The sequence below is a fragment of the Ambystoma mexicanum genome, chromosome 4p (assembly GCF_040938575.1).
Source record: "Ambystoma mexicanum isolate Mex_15411 chromosome 4p, UKY_AmexF1_1, whole genome shotgun sequence".
Classification (NCBI taxonomy): domain Eukaryota; kingdom Metazoa; phylum Chordata; class Amphibia; order Caudata; family Ambystomatidae; genus Ambystoma; species Ambystoma mexicanum.
Window position 1 is genome coordinate 131,798,335 of NC_090927.1, and position 24,235 is coordinate 131,822,569.

General features: G+C 49.0%; 1 protein-coding gene across 7 annotated transcripts in view; it reads right to left on the minus strand.

Annotated features, from left to right (window-relative positions):
- The window catches only part of DTNB (dystrobrevin beta), a 1,559,893-nt gene that overhangs the window by 251,988 nt on the left and 1,283,670 nt on the right, over positions 1–24,235 (minus strand). For all 7 annotated transcript variants that reach the window (XM_069605562.1, XM_069605560.1, XM_069605561.1 and 4 more), the window contains 2 exons: positions 23,317–23,402; positions 20,394–20,507 (listed from right to left, as the gene is read on the minus strand). In XM_069605562.1, the coding sequence (XP_069461663.1) occupies positions 20,394–20,507; positions 23,317–23,402 (200 nt within the window). The remainder of the gene's footprint in view (positions 1–20,393; positions 20,508–23,316; positions 23,403–24,235) is intronic.

Below are 24,235 nucleotides of genomic sequence, written 5' to 3' on the forward strand. Positions count from 1 at the left end.
ACTGCACTTAACCTTGGACAACGTGGTGAGTGAACACAAGACCTGCTGTTACAAAGCCTGATCCAGGGTAGAGCCAGTGAGGACCACAAGACACATGCAATCATCTCCCCAACTAAGCAATTGATTGACATCTTGACCCACTAATGTGGGGCCCACTAAGTCCCAAACGCAACTACACCTTTGTTCATCACTGTTGGGATCACATACGCTGCATCAGCCGCCTGCGTCCAAGTTTCACTGTAGCTGAAAGGACTGCACCACATCCCAGCAGCAACAAATACTCACATGAGCCTGATCTCCACGACTCCAAAAATCCTGCTGAATGTAGAAGTGAAGCTCACAGGCCCTGCACACTATCTCGACTGAGTCTATGAGCCCGGCATGTGTATCTTTTGGGTCATCATGAAGTAACTTACGCCAGGGAGAACACTAAACTAATCCATAGTAGTAATGAGCACTCCAAGAGATTATCTGAACCTGTTGAACCTAACTGTTTCCTACACCATCATCTTTGCAAAGTACACTTTCATATTAATTTCTTGCTGACACCGTTGTCTTCAAAGTAGCACAGTGCTATATGGTGGGTTGGAGGAACTCCAAACACTATGGTATGAGGGAAGCATGGCACAGAGGCCAGGATTGACAATGCTATGATGTGGGCCCAGAGAGTGCTCGGAGACAGCATCAAGGGAGCCGAGGCCCCCTCTTCCTGAGACCATATCACTGCACTCAGCCCCATCTTCAACAGCAGGCTACACTGCCTGGCAGATCACCGAGGAGTGCTTTCCCCACGCATAAGGGACAGGATAGTGTACACGCACCAGGGATCCAGGAGAGTCATGGCAGCGTGGCTGAAAGAGCAACCCTGTGCAGTCTCCCACCCAAGAACTCCATATCCCAGAATACACCACATGGGAGTTAACCTGCCTGCAGACCGTAATATAGAAACATGTAGAGGGGTGCTCCCCAACCAGGTATTCAAGCACTCAAACTGGGGAAACGCTGCACACAACAAAAGAGACCGCAAAATTATGTGATTGATTGATTGATTGATATTTTATTTCTATCGTGCTCGTACACAAGTGTTTCAGCTACTGTGGAGCTACTGTCCCAGACATGGGAATTCCCAAGTTGACAATCCACACCGTGAATGCCTTACATACCTCTCAGCTGCATGACAGTGAATAAAATGAATAACATCAATGCAGCTATTGGTCAACACCAAGGAGCAAACCCTAAAGAGATGAAAAGAGGAAATGCGATCACTACCAAATATATCCAATGCCAGAGGGGGAGACAAAGAAGCCTTGAATGTAACCAATCAGAGACCATTTTAAAAATTGCACCAAAGGCCCATGGATAGAAAAGGGGATGAGAAAGATAAGGTCTAGCAGAGACCCGACGTAAACCTGAGCAACCCAAGATCTTGGCAAGACCACCCTAGATTCCTGAAGACAGAGAAACAAGCAAAAGGCATTTCAGTGAGACTAAGAAGAGAAGACTATGGGCCTCATTACAACCCTGGCGTTGGACCATGGCACGGTAAATCCGCCATCCACCATGGTCCATGCCGGATTCCGCCATGGTGGATGGCGGATTTACCGCCCCATTCCAAGGTTGGCGGGGCGGTAAATCCCATTCACCATGGCCCCTTCCCCAATCCCATTTTTGGACCATAAGGCTCAATGGGAATGGGGAAGGCGCTAATTACGGCACCGTAAATTACGGTGCCGTAATTAGCACCAAGGTCCCTTAGCGGGATGGACTTTAACGCCTGCAAAAAGCAGGCGTTAAAGTGGGAATCTGGCATTAAGGGTTTAACGGCGCCGCAGCCTTTTACGGCGCCGTTAACCCCTTAACGCCAGGTTGTAATGAGGCCCTATGGAACCATGTGGGGAAAATCCTGAGTATGGTGGAAACAGAATGGCTTAAGAAAGTCCAGACTTGAGTGCCTCATCCAAAAGCCTAACCAGGAACATGTATGTATTTGATTTAATTAGTTTATGGACAGACTTTAATAGGACCTAAGAAATACTTGCTACGGCCAATGCTTGAAACTTTATGTTATACGCTTAAGGTTGACAGGATGCTACAGACTCCAAGATTCGGATGACATTGTTTGGACATTTCTTTAAAGATTAGAGCATCCCCGGAGGGGCATAGACTTGTTAGAATAGGTTGCTGATCTTTATTTTCTATTAGGACTAAACTGGGATAACTAACCAATCACTATTTAGTTGAACTCATCTGGATACAGTTTCCTTTAGAAGACCCTCTTTAGTTGTGGTGTTTCCCCTAGTAACCTTTAGGTGCTCATCTCATCCTAACCCTGATTTTGTTTGACCTTTCAGCTGCGTTCAACACGGTCGACCACTCCATCCTGCTATCCCGCCTTGCCCAATTTGGTATATCTGGGCAAGTGCTGGCCTGCTTCACGTCATTCCTGGAAGATCGCACTCAGACCCTCTCTATGCCGTCATTTCTTTCTGCTCCTTGTCACCTCAGTTGTGGAGTTTCTCAGGGCTCCTCCCTGTCTCCAATCTTATTTAACATCTATATTTGGGTCCTTGTATGTTTGATCCGCTCCTTCGGCGTCAGATGCTACTCGTATGCCGACGACATCCAGATTCTGATTCGATCAAGCTGAGGTGTCGTTGTGCCTGCGGGAGTGTCTGGTGGCCGTGGGAGAGTGGTTGAACTGCAATTGGCTCAAATTGAATGGAGACAAAACTGAGGTGATGGTGGTGGGCTGTCCTAATCCCACACTTTGGGTGTGTCTTTCTGGCCCGCATCTCTGGTTCCCCTACTGGCTCCGGTCAGCAAAGTGAAAGATCTGGGGGTTATTCTCTCGGCCACACTTACTATGGACAAACAGGTTGCAGCAGTCTGCCAAGCTGATCACTTCCAGCTAAGAGTTCCTCTTCCCATAGCGCCAAGATACCCTTGGGTGACCGTGCACTCAATAAATACTATTAACATAACATAACATAACTAACTGTGACAATTCCGTTGTAGAAAAAAAGAGGTGTCAAGGTGTCAAATCATGTGCTTTGAGCGACATTCACCTTTGTCTCGAGCTCCCTCAGTTACTCTGTATTTATGTCTACCCAGCTCCCCTTAAGAGTTGGCCTTCACTGTTCCTCTACAGCCACCACTAGGTGAGCCAAGGAAAGCAAATTGGACTAGGTTAAAAAGGTGCCCACACCCCGAACACAGAGCTGGTATAATCTTTCCAGACACCTAGTCATGTGCCTACCTCCTACCCTCCAACTTCACATCCACCTGGAAAGACCCAGCAACATGGCACACACATTAGCAAGAAAGAACAAGACACCAAAAGGCAAGACAGCATTTCTGAGAAAGGTGGGTGAAAAACTTCACCAATTATGGATTGTGATAAGGCCATTACACTGGCAAGTGAAAACGCATCTTAGCCAGGGTGAGAGGCCTATCTGGGAGAAATCCAGAGCCGGTTCTACCCTTGGGGTGAAGGGTGGAAGTTCAGAGGCCCCAATTCCTGTCCCTGCCACCGTCCCGTGACAGCAGTACACCTCTGTCTAAAGCCATGCGTCAAATACAAAATGCTTGCCAGTATTTCTCTTTTTCTTTTAGAGCCAATTATCCAAGCGCAAAACTAACAAGAACCATCAGTGTGCAAATCCAGATACACTGCCCTACATTAGTGATAAGAAAGCTGAAAGCCAATCACTGCCAATCCACATCAGCAATGAGCCTTGGAGAGAGAGAACCCCACAAAGAGAAAGGGATGCCGCTGCACCCATGCGGACATGTGCCATAGGCTTCTATGATCAACAGCAGGGAGAGAGGGAGAGAGCAGCATACAAAAGCGGTGTCCATCCACAGCAGACAGGAGGGCCTCGTGAGTTTGCCGAGGGAAACAAGAAAGCCCATGAAACAACCGGATAGCTCCCTAGACCACTAGGGACCGAGGGGAGAAATAACAGTTCTCCCCCATGGAATTTACCCTCAGGGACACCTGAAACCGGTCTACAAACAAGAATCGTTGCCTTCACAGGCCACCATTCCTGTTGCGCAGTGGTACCAGCTCAGAAAAAGCAGCAGTGGCTTAGTCTGCTACTTACACCCTTTATTTTCTTCAAAACACTCTGGGTGGGGAAGACATGGACAGAGAGCCAATACCAGTAGAGAGAGTGTGGAAAAGGGAGTAGAAGTGTAGAGGATGGAGTAGAAGTGTGGAGGAGACAGTATTAATATTCAAAAGTGTGAAGTAAAAGGTAGTGGAAGAAATCTGAGGGGCAGAAGATTGGAGGGAGAAGCTCAAAGTGCGTATATAGAGAGAACAGTACGAGAGGGCGGGTGGGGGGCTGGGTTCATGATAGAACGGGGACAGAGATAACAGCATGTCTGTAAGGCACAATTCCCAAATCCCAGTACGACACTAACAACTGGTTAGAGTAGATAAAGTTAGGAAGTCCCTGAGGGTGTTTAGTTAGTGCTCAATCCACCCTGTGGGGGGCTCATCTGGTAGCAGCCGGAACATTCAATCCCTCTGCGACTTGACCACCTTGAATAAAAGGATGGCGAGTTCTTCTAATTCACTAAAATAGCTGGAATCTTTAGCACCGCCCAAACCCCTTGTAATATTTGTGCATTCTCTCCCCTATAGAGGGCGCCTAAACTCCCTCTGCGCATACTCAAGGCTTCAATGTAGAAAAGAACACCTTTCCCATTAAGGGAAATGTTTTCACTTGTTTATTAAACATGTATTATTAAGTGCTTATAGTTAAAGTAAACCTTTGCACTATAAAACACATTTGATTACAGTAGTTCATGATATAACAATTTATTAAAACTTCAATTAAAATAACATTAAGCTATTTGACATATCACAATCTTTACAAATTCTATAAAATATTTTATGCATCACAATCACTTATAACATGCAGATAGTCGATATAACACAATGATTTATAAGTCTAAAAGCACACCGGTACAATATTTGTTTTTCTAGACTTTGAAGCACCTCCTTCCAAGCATATGCTGCAGCCTCACTTATTACCACCTATGACGCAGTATAGACCGTACTCCAAAATTGGTTTGACAGGAGCTGGCGCGAATTTGGAACTACATTTTGATGCGCTCTGTGATAATGGTCTCCTAAAACCAGGCACTCAAGTAATAGATGTCTGCTGGTCTAGGCCTTTAGTCTGCGCAGGTGGCATATTCTACTATCTATTGGAATGCCAGCCCATGCACCGCTGTATTCATTGGTGGGCAATATATTAAAACACATGTGCATGATAACTCGTCTAATAAAGGAAGAGCATGACTCTATAAGATACTCTTGAGGGCTTCCAACAGGGAAACCTGATGTAGCGTATTCGGCATACTGTTTTTTGTTGCGCAAGCTTTCCAAATCTGTCAAACGGTCCCAATCCACTGTTTTAACCTTTAATAGGCAGAGATAGGTGGGACAATATTCACCTGGAGGAGACAGACTGATGTCTTTTAGGTGCGTCTGCATCGTCTCCTCCAGATCAGCACAAACAAGGTTGTGTAGACTAGCCTCAGTGCCCAAAGCTATCAGGTTTTCGAGAGCTGTTTTCAAGATGCGCCCATTTGAGCTCAATCAAACGCTTGCAGTGCCGAAGCAGCCAGTGCGCCCTGAGCGAAGCCACGCCCAGCTCACATCTGAGTGCCTCAACAGGCACAGCCCTTGGTACGTCCAAAAAGAAGTGCAGATGTTTCCCCTCCAATGTGTCTAACCACTTGAAGTATTTTGATTGTAAGCTTCGATTCCATATAGTACTGCAGGAATAGTGCTAGCTTTCTATATTTCAAGGAAGCCCTAAACATTATAGCCACCCTTCCTTAAAATAAACTGCCGAACTGCTGACCAATTTCCCTCAAGACGTTTTGAGTAATGTGGGTTTCATAAAACGTTAGATTGGGACGTAAAGTGATGGGGACCCCTAAAGAGACGCATCACTTCCACTGGTTTGTTTCCAATACGTCATTTGAAACTAGACTGACTTTATCCTTGCACACTCATGACCATCATGCATGTTGTTATTAGCCACTTAAATATATAGTGCATCCAGCGAATGCTGAAGGCCAATGGGCGTGTAGTCCAATAGGATTGTATAATCAGCAGAAGCCAGCCAGAGTACGTGCTCGCCAGCCATGCATGGCATGCTCGTAATCCCTGGTCCATATCAGATACATACAAATGAAAAAGAAGGGGTGCTAAAACGCACCCCTGTTTGAGTCCTCTGTTTGTAGGATTAGAAGCAGTTATCTGGCCTGCCTTGTCCATTCTATCAGCTGTAGAGTAGGAGAGGAGAGGATGTTTTGACGAAGAGATAGAATTGTGGATGAGAAGACGTTGGCAAAGTCAGAGGGAGAGAGGGGAGAGTTAGTGGAAGGGTCAGATGTAGGAGGGGAAAAAAGGCAAGAGAGGGTCCGGAAGATACGGCGGGTGTGAAAAGCTTGTGAGTGGAGGAGGTTAGAATAGTAGGAGCGCTTGGCAGATGTGAGGCAAGAGTCAGAGAGAGTGATATGAAAAGTAAGAGGATTGGTTAGTCAGATAAGGGGATTTGAGCCAGCGCCGTTCGAGGCGACGGAGGAGGCGACGCATGGACAGAAGGTGAGAGGAGAGCCAGGGTTGGGAAGGTTTGTGAGAGGGTGAGAAGAAAGTAGGAGGATAGAGTTGGTCAAGACTGGAGGATATAGAGGAGGACAGTGAGGAGAGGGTGTCATCGGCCGAGAGGGATGAGAAGTCAGCGAGAGGGGGAAGGGAGGAGGAACAAGAGTCAAGGAAGAGAGAAGGGTTGAATTTGCTGAGATCGCGACGAGAGAAGGAGGGAGAGGGGGAGGACAATGAGGAGGGGGAGGTGTAAGGGAGAAGGAGTGTAAGGCGTGGTCTGAGATAGTTGGGAAGAGACGATATGGGGAGGGAGAGTAAGATGAGAGAAAGATGAGATTGAGAGTGGAGCCGGAGGAGTGGGTGTGGTGGGGTATTGGAAGGGGAGAGAGGAGGTAGGAGTCGAGTAAGGAGAGAAGAGGGGAAGAATGAGATGAGGTTGGGAGAGGAGGTTGAAATCGCAGAGGACAGAGAGGAGAGTAGGGGAGGGAGAAATGAGAGAGAGAAGATGGTCCAGGTCTTCATAGAAGGAAGAGAGGGGGCCAGGAGGTCTGTAAATGATTAAGAAGGATATCGCGTGAGGGTAAGTGAAGGATTTGAAGAGAAATTCAAAGGAGGAGAAGGTAGGGAGGGATAAGGAAGGAGATGAGGAAAGACATTTAGGGTGAAAAATGAGACCGACGCCGCCTCTGCAACTTGAGGGGCGTGGGACATGAAAGCAGGAGGAAGAAGGGGTGGAGAGAGATGCAGGAACAGTGGAGCTGAAGGGGGGGATCCAAGTCTCAGTGATGTAAAGGAAGTGAAGGTTGAGTCGGAAGAACAGATCAAGGGCCACAGTGGCTTTGTTGCAGATCAATCGGGCATTCCAGAGGGCAATGTTGATGATACTGGAGGTATTGGCAGTGGGGAGGTGGATAAGATTAGGGCGAGAAGGGATTGTGCAAGTGGAAAGGGGTGAGCAGATGGGAGGTGAGAGGGGGGAGGACACGAGGATGAGCGGAAGGTAAAGGTAAAGAGGAAGAGGATAAGGGAGAGGGAGAGGGGCAGGGAGATAGAGGGTGTCCGACGAAGGGAAAGGCAGGTAGAGTGCATGACAGGAAGGGGTTGAGAGTAAGTGCTGGTGGCCACACAGCAGAGTGTCCACAATTGGAGTAGGTATCAGGAGCTGTTGCAGGTTCAGTGGAGGGGCGGGTGAGGGTGAGAGCGCTGGGGAGGGTGAGGTTTTAGAGAAGAAGGATGGGGAGTCCCAGCCGTTGAGTGGGAGTCCAGGCAGTGGAGTTAAGGTTGCAGCGGCAGTGTGCCCACACAGGGATAGCAAGGTGGAGGAGGGAGGCCCAGCTCTGATGGTAGTCACAGTGGTGGAAATGACAGATGCAGCTCCATGCAGAGAGCCAGACAGAGTAACAGTCCACAGGGGGTCTGTTGTATGGAGGGCAAAATGATGTGCATGCTGTGCGGCCACAGTCCGTTGCAGCAGAGCGCAGGCAGGCTGGGTAACTCAGTGGTCTGTGACAGTGCTGGGGTGACCGGGGGGAAGGGATAGCAAGGTGGAGGAGGGAGGCCCAGTTCTGATGGTAGTGACAGTGGTGGTAGCGACAGATGGGGTTGCATGCAGAGGGCCAGACAGAGCGACAGTCCACAGTGCTCGGTTGAGCGGGGGGCAGGGATAGCAAGGTGGAGGATGGAGGCCCAGTTCTGATGGTAGTCACAGTGGTGGCAGCGACAGATGCGGTTGCATGCAGAGGGCCAGAAAGAGCGACAGTCCACAAGTGGTCAGTAGTATAGAGGGCGGTATGACACGCCCTCAGTGCGGCTGCAGTAGAGGGGCTCACCAGTCTGTGTAGGAGTGGGGACGGCCACTTGCAGTGTGTGGGTAGTGTCAGTGATAATGGCTCCTATCTCAGTGTGGCAGCGGGTCACTCCATGAACTGCTACGGTGCTGGGCTGGGCAGGGGCAGGCAGCCAGATGTAGGAGGGGGGCGCAGCTCCTGATGGAAGTTGCAGTGGAGGTGATGTCAGGCACAGCAGGCGCGATGGCAGGGGCAGCTGTGGCAGAGGGTCCTGATCGAAGTTGGAAGTCAGAGGAAGTTGGTCATGATGGAAGGCGTAGCTCCTGATGGGAGTTGCATTGGAGGTAATGTCAGGCGCAGAGGTGCAAAGGCAGGCACGGCCGCGGTTGAGTATCACTCGGGGGTCTCTGTTTCAGATGGCAGGGGCAGCCGTGGCAGAGGGTCCTGATGGAAGTTGGAGGTCAGAGGAAGATGGTCCTGATGGAAGGCGCAGCTCCTGATGGGAGTTGCAGTGGAGGTGATATCAGTCGTAGCAGGCGCGAAGGCAGGCGTGGCCGCGGTAGAGGGTCACTCGGGTAACTCTGTTCCAGGGCGGCGGGCCTGGGCAGCAAGGTGTCGGAGGTAGACGCAGCTCCTGATAGTGGTTAGGAGTTGATGGCAGGCGCTGCAAGCGCGATGGTAGGCGCGGCCGCAGCTGTGGGCTCGCAGAAGTCTCGGTTCACAGGGCAGTCCGTAGCAGAGAGGATAGACCAGAGCAGAGAGGAGGGGCCGCAGAGGAGGCCTCCTCAGGGACACAGTGCCTCTTTCAGTCTGGCGTTGATGCAGCGCCGCAGAACCCCTCTGGAAGTGGGCGGCGGACCGAGGCAGCAGGGAGGCGCAGCTTCTGAAGGACAGGGCCGCAGAGGAGGCCTCGTCAGGGGCACAGCGCCTCTCCCAGTCCAGAGTCGATGCAGCGCTACAGAATCACTCTGGAAGTGGCAGCCGCCCACAGCTTAGTTGCCGATATAGCAGGCGCTGAAGTGTGTAATGACAGACTGGAGCGGAGATGAGGGGCCACAGAGGAGGCGTTGACGGGGTACGGCGCCTCTCTGTCTGGCGCTGATGCAGCACCAACACAACCCCTCTGGATGTGACAGGCGCCAATAGACCGGTTGCTCCAAGGACACACAATGTCACCTCTAGTCCAGTGGCAGTGGAAGCGGCAGGAGTCAATCCCTCATGAATGTGGCCGGCGCAGAGGAGAGCGGCAAGGCTTGCTGCTGGGGGAGGGAAGGAGGCCGCGGAAGAGAGATAAGGTGGATGGAGGGTCCGGTTTGAGCTGAGATTTGATCCATAGGTGCTCCAGAGTTTAAGAATAGGAATTGTGGAAGTTGGGTTGAGAAAATTGTAGTAAATACTGCAATTCACACGGTGAGTGTCAGCCTGATGAGAGGAGACAACGGGCCAGGCACCCGAGCTTCTGCCCCCCCTGCTGATTATAATATAACACCATTAGTTTGCAACTTGCAGTCTCGTGCCTCTGCAGCCCTCTTCTTCGTCCCAGTACTTTGTGCACTGTGGGAGTTGAAGTCCACAATGTCCAAATCATCTTTTCCCACAGCTTCAATTTTACAATAGACCATTAGGATAATCGGGTCTTCCTCATCTGCCCCCGCTCCGCCCTCTATATGATCTTCCTGCAGAACACCACCCCCAGGGTCAAGATCAGGAAGCGTCTGCTTTTCCCTGGCTAAATGAGAAGGGTTCCAGGCAAGACTTTTTTGGGGAATCATCTCTGAATCATCAGAGAACCCTCAAATCTACAAGAAAGAAACGAACACTGAAGCCTGCAACACCCAAAGGGGTAACAAATCCCCCTTCTAAACTGTAAAAACGTGGACGTTTACTCCTGAGGCCAGGAAGGTCCAAGTACCTGCATTCCCTGGAAGAGACAATGGACACATTGAAGGTCTGTGGTGGAAAAGGACCCGATTCCTATTTGGAGAGAGCCATTTTATTAATTTGTTTAGGAAGATCCCATTTTGGCTCGAGTTGCCTATTCTTGTAATATATCACCCAATAAAATGTGTGTATGACAACATGTGGTATTGGCATCTTTCCTCTGCCCAGAAAGTATCATGCGATACTTGAAAACTGGGAAAATATGCATGCCAGATTGTATTTTGGAATCGTGTTTTCCTTTTGGTCTTTAATGCACTATCACTCTTATTCGTATATGGGATACATTACTCACCCTAATCGTATGCTTGCATCTGGTTAGATTCACATGCTATGCATAGGCTGACATCTATTCGAAAAGGGACATCGACAGGGCGTGTCAGTAATACTATCCCTAGTGTGGTTATAGGTCAAAGGATCGATTCAAAAGGATCAAATGGTCAAAGGATCGATTCAAAAGGATCGAAAACAAAAGGATCGAAATTTTGATTTATTATTACTCTTTTTACCTATACTAAAACCCTTTTGTTTTCGGCCCTATTGCGTCGGCCCTATTACATTCGATCCTTTTGTGGTCGACCCTTTGACCGGACACCCCTAGTGTGACGTCCACTCTACCTATGATCCTTCATGCGCCGAGGTCCCTCAGAATGTTTTGTTTCTGACATGAGGTAGCATGAAGTGGAACGTGAGTACAGATGTAATAAAGCAGATAAGAAGCGATAGAGCCAGAAAAACATCTATGTACCTTCTACTCGAAGAGGGGAGGAAGTGTGGGCTCATGTGAATCTAAGCAGATACAAGCATTAGAAATACGATTACAGTGAGTAATGTATCCCTTCTGAGGATTTTGGATCTGCTTAGATCACATGCTATGCATAGACTAGCAAGTAGTATCTGGAGAAGGAGGATGGTTGTGAGAAGGTACGGCAGCAAATAGATGTTTTAGCACCGCTTGTTCATACCTGTCAATCTACTTTAGAATGTGTGTCAATGCAGTAATGCTGAGTAAAGGTAGGAAATAGTTTCTTACCTGTAGCTCCATTTCTCCAGCGTTGGTATCTTCCATGGATTCACATGCTGTGAATATTTACCCGTCGTCAGGCTGGGAAACCTCTGTAACTTTAACTTAGAGAGAGTTTTCCTATGGAAACCTTTGACACTTTAGTGTCCTATTAACGTCCTTTTTGGGTGCTTTAGGCCCCACCAATAGGACGTCTGGTATAAATAGCTCGCCCCCGCTGCTTCCCTTCAGTTTTTAACCTCCAAAGTAGAGGGAACCTGAACCCAGGTTTGCCTGCAGGAGCGGCTGGCGGGCGTGTGAATACATAAAAGATACCAAAGCTGGAGAAAAGGAGTTAGAGGTAAGAAACTACTCCCTTCTCCAGCACTGGATCGTTCATAGATTTACATGCTGTGAATACATTCCATAGCAGTACAACCAATGTGTGGCGGTGTGTCACAGGCAAACCAACAAACAGTATTTGATCACATACATGCGACAACAGACCCAGCAAGTGATATAGCAAACAGAAAGAACCCCAAAGCTGCGGGGCCTACCTTACTGAAACAGGTGTTGGAGCACCACACGCCCCACCTGCACATCTTCCACATGTTCCTGCCCCCGACAGTAATGCCTGGTGAAGGTATGCGCCACCGCCCAGGAGACTGCCTGTCCAATGTCCACCAGCGGTATCCCAGACCACAACGTCGCTGACGATGCCGTGGATCGCGTAGAATGAGCCTTCGGAGCACCCCTCAAAGGCTTGCCAGCTTTAGTGTCACAAAACGAAATGGTAGAGGAAACCCAGCATGAAGGTCTTTGGTTGGAGATGGACTGCCCTTTGTTGGACGGCCAAACGCCACAAACAGCTGCTTAGACTTCCTGACGTCCTGTGTGCGATTCAGATAAAACTTTAGGGCCCTCGAATGTCCAGAGAATGCAGGGCCTTTTCCACTGGCGTGGAAGCATTAGCAAAGAACAAGGGTAATGCAATGGAGGCAAGTTTGTAAAATGCTGACGGCACTTTCGGGATGAGCCCCTCTGCTGGCAAACTCCAGACACTGCTTGTTTTTCCCTCGTAGCAAACAGATCCAACGGAGGGTGCCTCCATCGCCTGAAGATTCTTATCACCTGCTGCTCCTTCAGCCTCCACTCGTGCAGCTGACTGGTGTCCCTGCTGAGCGCGTCCGCTTGAACATTCAGAACTCTGGGCAGATGGAAAGCAACAATGCTGATCTATTGAGCTAGAGACCAATGTCAAACGTCATGCGCCTTCTTTGACAGGACTCTGGAATGTGTGCCCCCCTGTTTCCTTAAATAGAACATCGTTGTGGTATTGTCCGTTAAGAACCTCACCACTGGTCCGCGGAAGAAACAACTTCAGGGGCCAGTGCACTGCCCTCAACTCGAGCACATGATATGTAACATAGTCTCCACCCGAGACTTGTCGAGGTGTGCCCCCGACCCTACCTGGGAAGCGTGTGCTATGATTGTAAACTGGAACTCCGGCTCCAGCAAGGGCATGCTCCTCACAAGATTGGTCGTGCATGTCCACGAGCAAAGGGCGTCCACCAAGCCCTCGTCGACCACCAACTTTTCCAACCATAATTCTAGACTTTGCAACCATCTGCCTGCGAGGAACTCCTGCACCAGTCTCATGAACAGGCGGCATTTGGGAAGAAGAGGGATACACAACGCCATGGCCCCCAACAGCGACATGTAACCTCGGACCGAGACCACTGCACCCCCCTCCACTCACTTGCCATGGCCCGCAACTTTTCCACTCGCTCGCTGTAAGGCTTTACCAGATTTGTCCTGGTAAGAAACTGCACCCTGAGAAACAGCAACTCTCTGGATGGCGTCAAATATGATTTGTCAAAGTTGATGGCGAATCCCAGCCTTTGCAAAAGCCGCATGGTCGCCATGAGAGACTCTCATGCCATATCCTGTAACGAACCCCTCACCAACCAATCGTCCAGGTAAGGGTACACATGATGACCCTCCCTCCGGAGGAAGGCTGCCACCTGGTCCAGACACTTTGTGAATGTCCTGGCGGACGACTTCAGGCCAAACGTGAGGACCCAAAACTGATAGTGTTCCTCTCTGACCACAAAACGCAGGAACTTGCGATGCTTCCGCCTCATAGGGATGTGAAAATAGGCATCCTGCAGATCCAAAGATGCCAGGAACTCGCCCGGCTGCACCGAACGGATGACATCCTGAAGAGTGAGCATCTTGAACTTCAGGCATTGCAGACTCTTGAAGATCTAGAACAGGCCTCCACTTGTCATTAGGTTTTTTCACGACAAAGTACCGGGCGTAGACCCCTTGGCCGCGTTCTGCAACCGGAACTGGTTCTATCGCCCCTTTTTCTAGCATGAGAACCACCTTCTGCCGCAGGATTGAAAGATGTGGCTGTAGCACATGCACTGGCGGAATAGGGACCGGAGGACGCCGGAACTCCAATGAGTGGCCAAGACGCACCGTGTCTAGCACCCAGCGATCTGATGTTATCTTTCGCCACTTGTCGACATGGATTGCGACCCTACCCCCAGCAGATTATCCATATAGCAGTCATTGTTGAGCTTTTCCTTGCCGTCCCTTAGCCGCCGCCGACTGCAAAATTTTCTTTCGCTGAGCTTGAAAGTCCTGGCCCTTCCGACTGGACTGATCGCCGATAACCTTGAGACGAGTAACTGGAGCACCCGTATACGTGATCTCTGGTCGAGGCAAACCGGGCATTCCCAGAGGCTCCAAGAAAAGCTCAAAAGGAGCGAAAAGAGTGACCACTTTGCAAGGAACCCAAGGATTTTGCAGTTTCCGTATCCTCTTTCATGCCTTTCAGGGCCTCATCAATTTTCTCACCAAACAAGTGTTCGCCCTCACAGGGCATGTCAATGACCATATATTGGACCTCCGGGCTAAAGTCTGTGCACTTCAACCATGCCATCGGAGCACCACCCCATTATTAATTTGTTTACAACCTGACTCCGCCAGGTCCAAAGCAATATTGATGCTGTGGTTAGAGGCCTCCTCCCCCTCTCGAACCAACAACCAACAGCATTGCTTCCTTTCGCTGTTGCTCCGGCAGATGTTCAAGAATCGGGGCCAGCCGATGCCACATTTCACAATCATATCTGGCCATAATTGCCCAGGAATGTGCAGCCTTCACAGTCATAGCCCCTACCGTCAAGACCTTCTTTCTAAAGCGTCCTGCTTCCTGGCCTCACTGTCCAGAGGTGTAACACATTTATGTCGGCTCCTGGCCTTATGGCTGGCAGCCGCCGACACCACGGACTCGGACGTGGGCTGCGACACCAGGCATCTAGGGGTAGACTCAGGAGCCTTGAATTTCTTTTCAAGGCAACCTTTCACCGCAGGTTCTGAAAATGGGTGGCGCATTGTGCGCAGGCCCTCCTGCCACACATGGTTGAGAATCGGTACTGAGAAGACCGCCTTTCTCTGCTTGCCCATAAGGTCGAAGAGAAAACAGTCCTTACGTTCCTCTTCAGGCACCAGTACAAACTCCAGGCACACTTACGACATCATGGCGGGAAATGCCCCAATATCATCCAGCGGCGATGGTTTTGCCAGACTACGGGGCTGCTCCACCTCAGGGTCTGTGTCCCATGCGTCATCCCTCGTCGGCGACGGCGACATCGTAGCTAGAATGTCACGCGGAACACTCTCAGGGTCCGATTCAGGTAGTTCGCCTTCTTCAGGATGAGACCATGGATGACCCAATACCACCGGCAACAGCAATTATGCCGGAGTAGACTTCCTAGGCGCCTCACCAGGCAACCCCTCGACCACCGGCACCCCCGGACTCAGAGGAGGCGGCAACCTCGCATCCAGGTGCCCCAACAAAGACTGAAGCATAGATAGAATTTGCAACGACAGCAGAGATTGCTGGTTAACCTACGGGTAAAGTGGCGTCCCAGCCCCACCCCACTCAACATCGAAGGCCTCACACTCTGCAGACCCAGAGCCGACAGGTCAAACACCGGCTCCTGTTCCTCCTCCATTCCAGAAGAAACAGAAAACGTAGCCAGATCTTGCTATAAAATGTTCTCAGGAAGGATGGACTAAAAGGCGGTGGACTGCCACGCCCCACCCATCGTCAAAAACCCTTCCGATTCCATCTGTGACGACGACAACAGCAGTGGACCACTGTCTGCCTGAATCGTGGACGGCACCGACGATACCACCGTTGATGACGGGACCGTAGATTGCAGCACTACCGTCGACGATGGAACAACCGTCAACGAGCTTGTCGTCAGAACTACGTCCCATGGCTACGATTTCACCGGAGACCCGATTTTTTGGAAGAATTGCAATGGTGCTTCGAAGACACCCGGCTGGACGAAGACTTGTGATGGTCCCTGGACGACGAGTGCTTCGACGAAGACTGCTTCGGCTTTGCCAGGTCTTTCGCTGACACTGAGACTTCTCGGGCCTGCCGCCAGACCCCTTGGAATTGTCCGGCTGACTATGCTTGGACAACAAAGAGCTACTCGCCCCCTTTGAATGATGCGGCCTAGACGAAGACTGGCTGCCTTTCCCCACCTGCAACGCAGGCAACGCTGACCGATGCCTTTTAGCAGGGCGTTCTGCTGATGCCGCTCGGAGATGCACTGTGTACTTTTCTGCTCTCCCTGAAGACTGGCTTCCCCAGGCCGAACCCACCTCAGAAGCCGGGTACGTACCCTTGTTAAGCCAACATATGAACCATTGATTACGGCCTTTCAAGGTCTTCTGCGAAAACCCATGACATATCTCGCAGGCATCCACCAAGTGGTGGGTGTAGAGACAGTAAAGACAGTCCATATGACCATCCCCTTCGTAAACCTTCCTCATGCTGCAGGTAGCACAAGGCCGAAAGAGAGACTTCTTCTGGGCTACCGATGACATCCTAGCCCAAGAACCAAATGCACGTGCAAAAACATGAAGAAACGATTCCCAACAGTTTGGAGACGGTTGAAATCTGAAGGGAAGCCGCGGAGGCGGGGCTATTTATACCAGACGTTCTATTGGTGGGGCCTAAAGGACCCAAAAAGGACATTGATAGGACACTAAAGTGTTGATTTTTTCCATCGGAAAACACAAACTTAAAGTTATAGAGGTTTCCCAGCCTCCCAGCCTGACGACGGGAAATATTCACAGCATGTGAATCCATGAAAGATCCAATGCTGGCGAATGCATGGAACTCCATGTAGCTGCTTTGCAAAATAGCATCTAGAGGGACGTTTGCAATAAATGCCAAAGTGGTTCCTGTACCTCTGGAAAAAGTGAGCTCTTGGTGTGAAAGGCAGGGTTTTCTTTGATTGGGAATAGTAGAGTTGTATGCATTTAACTATCAATCTATAGATGGCATTCTTTGAAATGCGATCACCTTCCCTGCAGGTGCTATGGAGGCAAACCATTGATATGTTTTCCTTAGTGGTTTTGTCTTGTTTACATAGTACAAATTGGCCCTTCTTGCATCCAGTGTATGGATGTTCTTCTCAGCTGAGTTGGATGGATTCTGAAAGAAAGCGGGTAGTTCAATTAATTGGTTAACATGGAACTTGGATATGAATTTAGGTGAAAACCTAGGGTGTGGTCTAATTACCGTACTTGTGGATAACAAAGAAAGGGTCTTGCACTGACAAAGCTTGTAGCTCACTAACCCACCTTATTGAGGTGATTGCTACTAGGAAAGCAATTTTGTAGGTTAGGTGTTTGAGGTTGGATTTGTGTATAGGTTCGAAGGGTGGACCTATGAGCTTTGAGAGTACAACATTTAGATCCCAACCTGGAGGCGGGTTGGAAATGGGGGTTTGGGGAGGGTAAAGTCTCTTTACTCACTCCATGAAAGCCTTAACAACAGGGACTTTCCACCAGGACGCCTTGTTTTGCGAAGTGGTGTATGTGGACAGAGCCACTAGGTGAACCTTCATGGAGTTAAACACTAGACCAGAGTCTAGTAAGTGGAGCATGTAGTGAGGAATGTACATTGAACAGGGTTTACATCTTTTGATCGGCAACATATCACAAGTCTTTTCGATGTGTTGAAGTAACAGTACCTGGTGTTAGGTTTGTGTGCCTCCTTTAGTATGTCCATACAGCTTTGAGATAATGTTTCTCACCCAGAGGTACTTTGAGGTGGACAGGCCAGAGGTTTCCCCTGAATGGTCTAGTGAAGACTCTGGGACTGAGGAGGCAGTCTTCCCTTGCCGGTGCCGAAACTTATACCTCAACTGAAGGTAAAGTCCCCCTTTTACCGATATTGGCCTTCCTCATGTTCAGAACAAAGTCTTTGGTCGTCTTCCGTACCGGTCCCAGCTCGGACATGGAGAGAAGACGAGTCCGCAGAGACTTCGGCTGAATTCCACAGCAAAAGATGCAGTACTCACCATGTGATGTATACCCAGATAGCAGACACAGGCATGGTGGAGATCGGCTGCAGAAAAATGCTTCTGCCAATGGATGCACTGCTTGAACCCTGTCGCATACGGCATGCGTAAAGGGAGGCACCACAAATTGAAAACATTTAATAAAGAACCAATCACTAGCAAAAAAATGGATGGACAGCAAAAGAAGCACCCCGAAAAAGGGATGCAGACATTCCCAACCAGTTGGGAAGGAGGGAGAGCCAGGACGACAGAGAAATACATATATACAGCATAGAGATACAGTGACTAAAAACTCGCCAAATAACCAATACTACTTGAAATGTGTGCTGATAATAATACTATTACAAAAACATAATTTAAAATGGGAGCTCATAGTGGGCCGGAATAGAGGCACAGCTCCTGGAATCTTTTTACTTCCCAGGTAGTGCGCTCTTTCCACTTTTCCATCATGCTCCAGCTACACCTCATCCTTTAGTCTGCCTGTATCCTGATCCATTGTCAATATCACATTTCTTACTCTATTTACCAACTGCTTCCACTCAATAAGCCTCAATATCCCTACCATCACTTACAACGTCTAGGCCCTCAAATCTTTGCACCCAATCCATAGATTCTTACCTGTCAGGCCCAGGTACCCTCCTGGATTGCAACCCTGCCTCCAGCTTGTTCCTCTCAACAATCTTCCCTACACGGCTGTGGACTAAATCGCCCCTCTAAAAAAATAAAAGTGTGTCCCATGAAATATCTTGGTAAATCTTCCACTGCTGAAAATTTCTAATCCAAACATCAGTTCTGCTCAGTGAAATGTATCAGGCCTCAATATGAGAACACATCATACCTCTCTCATTTAAGATCGTATTAATAGCAGACCTGGAACAACAATAAAGCTTATTTTACCACCAGAGTCCATGATGCCCCCAATGCACTTCAAAGTGCTATCGATACTTTCCACTCCAATCTTCACTATTTCCTCTGCTCCTCACTCTGGTGCCTCTGCAGGGAACTGTCCACCTTCCTCAGGAACATCATCTTGACCAACCACCACAACATCACCCTCATTAAAACAGTTGTCCCAGTGCCTCACAATAAATTACACCCTACATTATCCAGCCCCCTAACCCTAGTTCTGAACTAGAGATCCTCAATATCAGACTTATAGCTGTCCTTCGGACCCTACCAGACTTCCATTTTCAAACAGGTTTCTTCACTCCTCCACTAAATACAAGCATCACTTTCTTAAGTCTTCCATAGCTGCTGGATTAGTCCATCCTTTCCTTGTGTAGGCTCTTGTTTCAATTCTGAAAAAAGGCTTCCTGAACCCTGTATTTTCAAACAATTATTGAACAATATTCCCTCTGTCATTTAACCGCTTCTGTTCCACTTCAAGAACAAGCTTCTAGACAACCAAGCAGATCATGTCAATGGGTCATGACCTCGGACATGGACAACATTTGAACGTTCGCCAATGACACTGAAATGGACTCCCTCAGTATCTTGGACCTGTCAACACTGTTTGAAGCCACCACATTCTGTCTCTCCTCGCCTATTCTCTGCTGTAGTCTTGGACTCCGCCTTCTTCGTACGAGAGAAGACTGATCACCAGTAACCCCTATGCAAATCCATGCCCTAAACCAGATCATGAGATGTTATGTTCCTCAAGGTTCATCCTTCACACTCCACTTTTTCGCCAGCCCCGGGCTTCAGTTATCCTCTCCTCTGAAGATAGCTCAGTGAGTTAAATGCTTTGCTCAGAATTGGGGCCAGTCTTAAGTGTACAAATTAGAATCCTGGCAGGGCCGGCTCACACCTTTGCGATGCAGAGGTCAAACTGGGAACCAATAAATAGGACAATAACACCTATCAAAGCACCTAGAAAGAGGAGGCGCATGAAGCGCTATATAAAATTGTGATGATATTAATATTATTTAGTCTCCTTTGCTATTCCTTTATCAATGACATTCAGACACCGAGTAGCATGGACAGAGAGCTTGATTTCCAAGAAGAGCAACCTCTACAGCTGAACAGAAAATGACAAAAACTAAACCGCTATAAAACTGGGGTCCAAATCACAAACTACGCTCCCCAACACACACTCTCGCCAACCTCCCATAGTCCACTCCCTTTTCCTTCATTCACAGTCACAAACCTTGGGAGATTCATAAACGCTGGCCTCACCCGATGGCTACTACTTCTCCCATCTCTGAATTGTCCACTTGTTACCAGAAGTCAAGACAGCTACTTTCACATTCAATAGTACATTCTCCTCTTTATTCACCTTCACATGTCACCATTATTCAAAAGTGAGGAACCTCCAATCTTGCACAATCTTCTTTTCAAATCTGTGATTTTGTCCCACAATCCCAGACCACCTTGCCTTCTGCCTGGCCCTAAGGACCTGCTCTTGCAACAAGAATGCATTTGATGATTGTCTGGCTCCCCTCACCTTTTACACCCAGCAGCAAGAGGCAATCTTAATGATGCAATCTACCAGTGCTTATAATAGTAATAATTATGATAGCAATAATTATAACAGAAATATCAGTAATGATAATAACCATCCTGGCAAATGTTAGGGCTACGGGAATGCTCTCTTGCTGGCGCCCTATAAAGCAAAGAAATATGTTTTCAAAGAGGCTTTTTACCGTAGCAACCGGAGTTCAGCCAACAGGGTTGGGTTCTGCTGCGCCTTCTCTGGTGTTGGTTGTGAGGCCTGCTCATGTTCCAGTCGGAGACGCTGAATTTCTTGCAATATTTCCCTATATGGAAAAAAGGAAATCATTTGAATGACAAACAAGCATTCCACACATAAACAAGAACCATCAAGTCCATCTCTTGCTGCCGCCCCTTGGTCACCACTATACTAGTGCAGCAGACCCCTCCCTTCAACCCACCCCAATGGACCATCGGGGTGACCCATACACTGAATGGGCCTCCACTATACTAGTGCGTAGAGCCGCATGGACCATCAAGTCCAATATCTGCTGCTGTGCAAGGATCACCCCCATATTGATAATTAAAGTCCCATCATCTCAAACACGGCTACCCTCCATCTTTCCACCTTACATTATACAAAAACACACACGTGCATGCCAGCCGCTGCCACTTTAATAGATCTCCAATCTTTGAACCAACACCTAGCAAACCCTGGAAGGTATCCATCCACCGACTCTGCACACACAGTCCTCCTCCCATGTGTGCAGGGCGGAATACCTTGGCAAGCAACCAGGCAGGATACCAAACCTTGGGTTCCCCTTCGAAAGCACAGGCCCTCCTGCTACCTAACCCAACTCACTCAGAATCTTACTAGCTGACACAGAAAGGGTGCTTCGGATCCACAGGAATCAACACAGCAGGCTTTTCATCGTGCATCTCCCGCTTCTCCCTCTTTCAGGACTGTCTAGAAGACCTACTATAGGAGAGTTTCCTGAGGTGGGCCACGTGGACAATGCATGAGATGTAGAGCAGGACCTACTGTAAACTAAAGAGGACCTTGAAGAGATCCAAAAACTGGGATCTGCCTAAGGAGTGGGCAGAGCAAGGATCTGGAGGCAGTGGCAGCATGAAGGGGTCTCGCTCAATAAAAGGGCATAGCAGGAATCTGGTGGCAGAGGCGCAAAATATCACTCATGAAAGAGGAAAAAAGAAAAGATACTTTTCCCCTAGGGCTACAGCTCAGACGACTTAATAACAAGCAAAATACTTGTGCAGATTGTGTATGCAAAGATCAGAGACGTCTCCTTACTGTAGGACTAATAAGAGAGGCAGGCAGGGCAGGGCCAGTGAGAGCAGAGAAACCATGCGCTCGAAAGGGGGCGGCTATGCATGCTCAGAGAAGAACGAGTGCAAAGAGTGCTGCGTAATGCACTTGGTTTTGAAAGCCCCGTCTTGGCCTAATGAGGAGCCTGATCCAGGACACAGGGATTTCGATCCAGAAGTGCCAGGGCAGCTGTGAGTGGGCACAGCATAGAGTAAGAGAGAAGTGGTGTGCAGCACTACACTTCGCCTCTACATTACAATTTGGAGGGCAGGGACTCCTTTCTGGAAGATGCTAGATTGCCCCTTCAATAAAGAAAGAAAGGTCTGTATGGTTGTGACCTTACGGTGAGCCATCTAAGCTGGACATCATTTTCAGCAGTGGATCTCAGGGAAAACTGCAGGCCAGGGCACTCTGCTTGGCAGCCATTTGGGCTAGCTATAATTCGGAATGACTAAGCTTCCTGGTTTTTACTCCTTGGGCAGCATTTGTTAACAAAGATCAGCTGTTCAGTGAATGTATCAAATGTGATGATGGGCCTGGGCTCGCGCAGGTTTCGCACACAAACATTATTACTCAAAAAAGTAAAAGTGTTAAAGTGAGCCATGGACGCTCTCAATTCTCCAATGAACAATATTTTGTAAACTGTCTATTAAACAAACTAACATTAAAAGTTAAAGATCAAAAATATAAACAAGGGTGGAGGGTGACTGGGAAAGGCATATGTGACCGTCGCGGCTTGCAAAGGGTGACTAGGAAGAGCATGGGTGACAGAGTGGAGGCAAGCATGGGGTGACTAGGAAGAGCATGGGTGACAGTGTGGAGGCAAGCACAGGGTGACTGGGAAGGGCATGCTTGACAGTGGGGGCAAGCATGGGGTGACTAGGAAGGGCATGGGTGACACAGTGGAGGCAAGCATGGGGTGACTAGGAAGGGCATGTGTGACAGTGGAGGCAAGCATGGGGTGGTTATGGAGGGCATGGGTGACAGTGGAGGCAAGCATGGGGTGACTAGGAAGAGCATGGGTGACAGTGTGGAGGCAAGCACAGGGTGACTGGGAAGGGCATGCTTGACAGTGGGGGCAAGCATGGGGTGACTAGGAAGGGCATGGGTGACACAGTGGAGGCAAGCATGGGGTGACTAGGAAGGGCATGTGTGACAGTGGAGGCAAGCATGGGGTGGTTATGGAGGGCATGGGTGACAGTGGAGGCAAGCATGGGGTGGTTAGGGAGGGCATGGGTGACAGTGGAGGCAAGCATGGGGTGGTTAGGGAGGGCATGGGTGACAGTGGAGGCAAGCATGGGGTGATTAGGGAGGGCATGGGTGACAGTGGAGGTAAGCATGGGGTGGTTAGGGAGGGCATGTGTGACAGTGGAGGCAAGCATGGGGTGACTAGGAAGGGCATGTGTGACAGTGGAGGCAAGCATGGGGTGACTAGGAAGGGCATGTGTGACAGTGGAGGCAAGCATGGGGTGACTAGGAAGGGCATGTGTGACAGTGGAGGCAAGCATGGGGTGGTTAGGGAGGGCATGGGTGACAGTGGAGGCAAGCATGGGGTGGATAGGGAGGACATGGGTGACAGTGGAGGCAAGCATGGGGTGGTTAGGGAGGGCATGGGTGACAGTGGAGGCAAGCATGGGGCGCATCAGTGACTGCCCAGTCTGACACAGAAAAGAACAAAAATCAGTCACCAGTCGATAAAAAAAGAGCTGCGAAGGTTTCAACAAAGTAACAGAGGTTACAAATGACAAGCTGTTAACCTAAAAACGGTTCTCTGGCAGTGAATCATTGACCAGTTGCGCGGGAAATACCTGTTCTTGTTTTCCAGTTCCGCTATCAGCTGCCGTTGCTGCTTGTTCACGTCAAAGTTGAAACTCAGGTCAGTGGGCGGCCGGGGCTAATAAAAACAATAGTATCTATGTTAATTATTGTTTTTTTTGTTTGTTGCACAAGATAGCATAGGAAATGTCCACAAAAGCTTAGCTCAGCACAACTCATGGCTGGCTCCTCTCATCCCTGACGTGCCACGACAATATGCGTTTCTCTGCTTTTCGCGCGCACATTCCGTCTAAAGTCTGGTATCTCCTCTCCGAGACCACGAGCAAGCCTGCACTAAACCGTGACTACATCTCGAAAGCTACTGCAAATGCAGACACACGCATGTCGTGAGTTAAGTATACCACCAGCTCCAGTTGTGTGGGTCTCCTCAGTAGAGTCAATAATATCTATCCCGTTGACAGAGAGATGATCTGGGGAAAATAACCTTTAAAGGATTGTTTGGTAACTGCCATGCACAGCACTGTCCGCACACAGAGGGTAAAACAAGCATTGGCAATGCCAACAGTATGGGCTTTGTGTAGGCATGGGAAAGGCACTTGCCAGGCACAGCCGTAGTGGTATTAACTGGCCATTGATGTATCAGGTGTAAAATGGTGCAAGTACCTGGGCATCTAATAGCAATAACTGGCAAATGCCTAATCCTTATACACAAGCACAACTGTTGGCAATGCCAATGCGTGTTTTTAACAGGGTTTCATTGAAGGACATGCAAAGTGCTTATAAATCGAGTGGCTGAGGGCAGACCAGGTAACACATTTTTATTACAGCAGTGGTGCATTTACAGCTCCAATTAAGCCATTAACTCTCAGAAGGCTGCGTTGAAAAAACGCGGGCAGTCACTTTGAGTGCAAAGTTTGATAGTAATGCTCGTTACAGGCAACTTCAAAGACG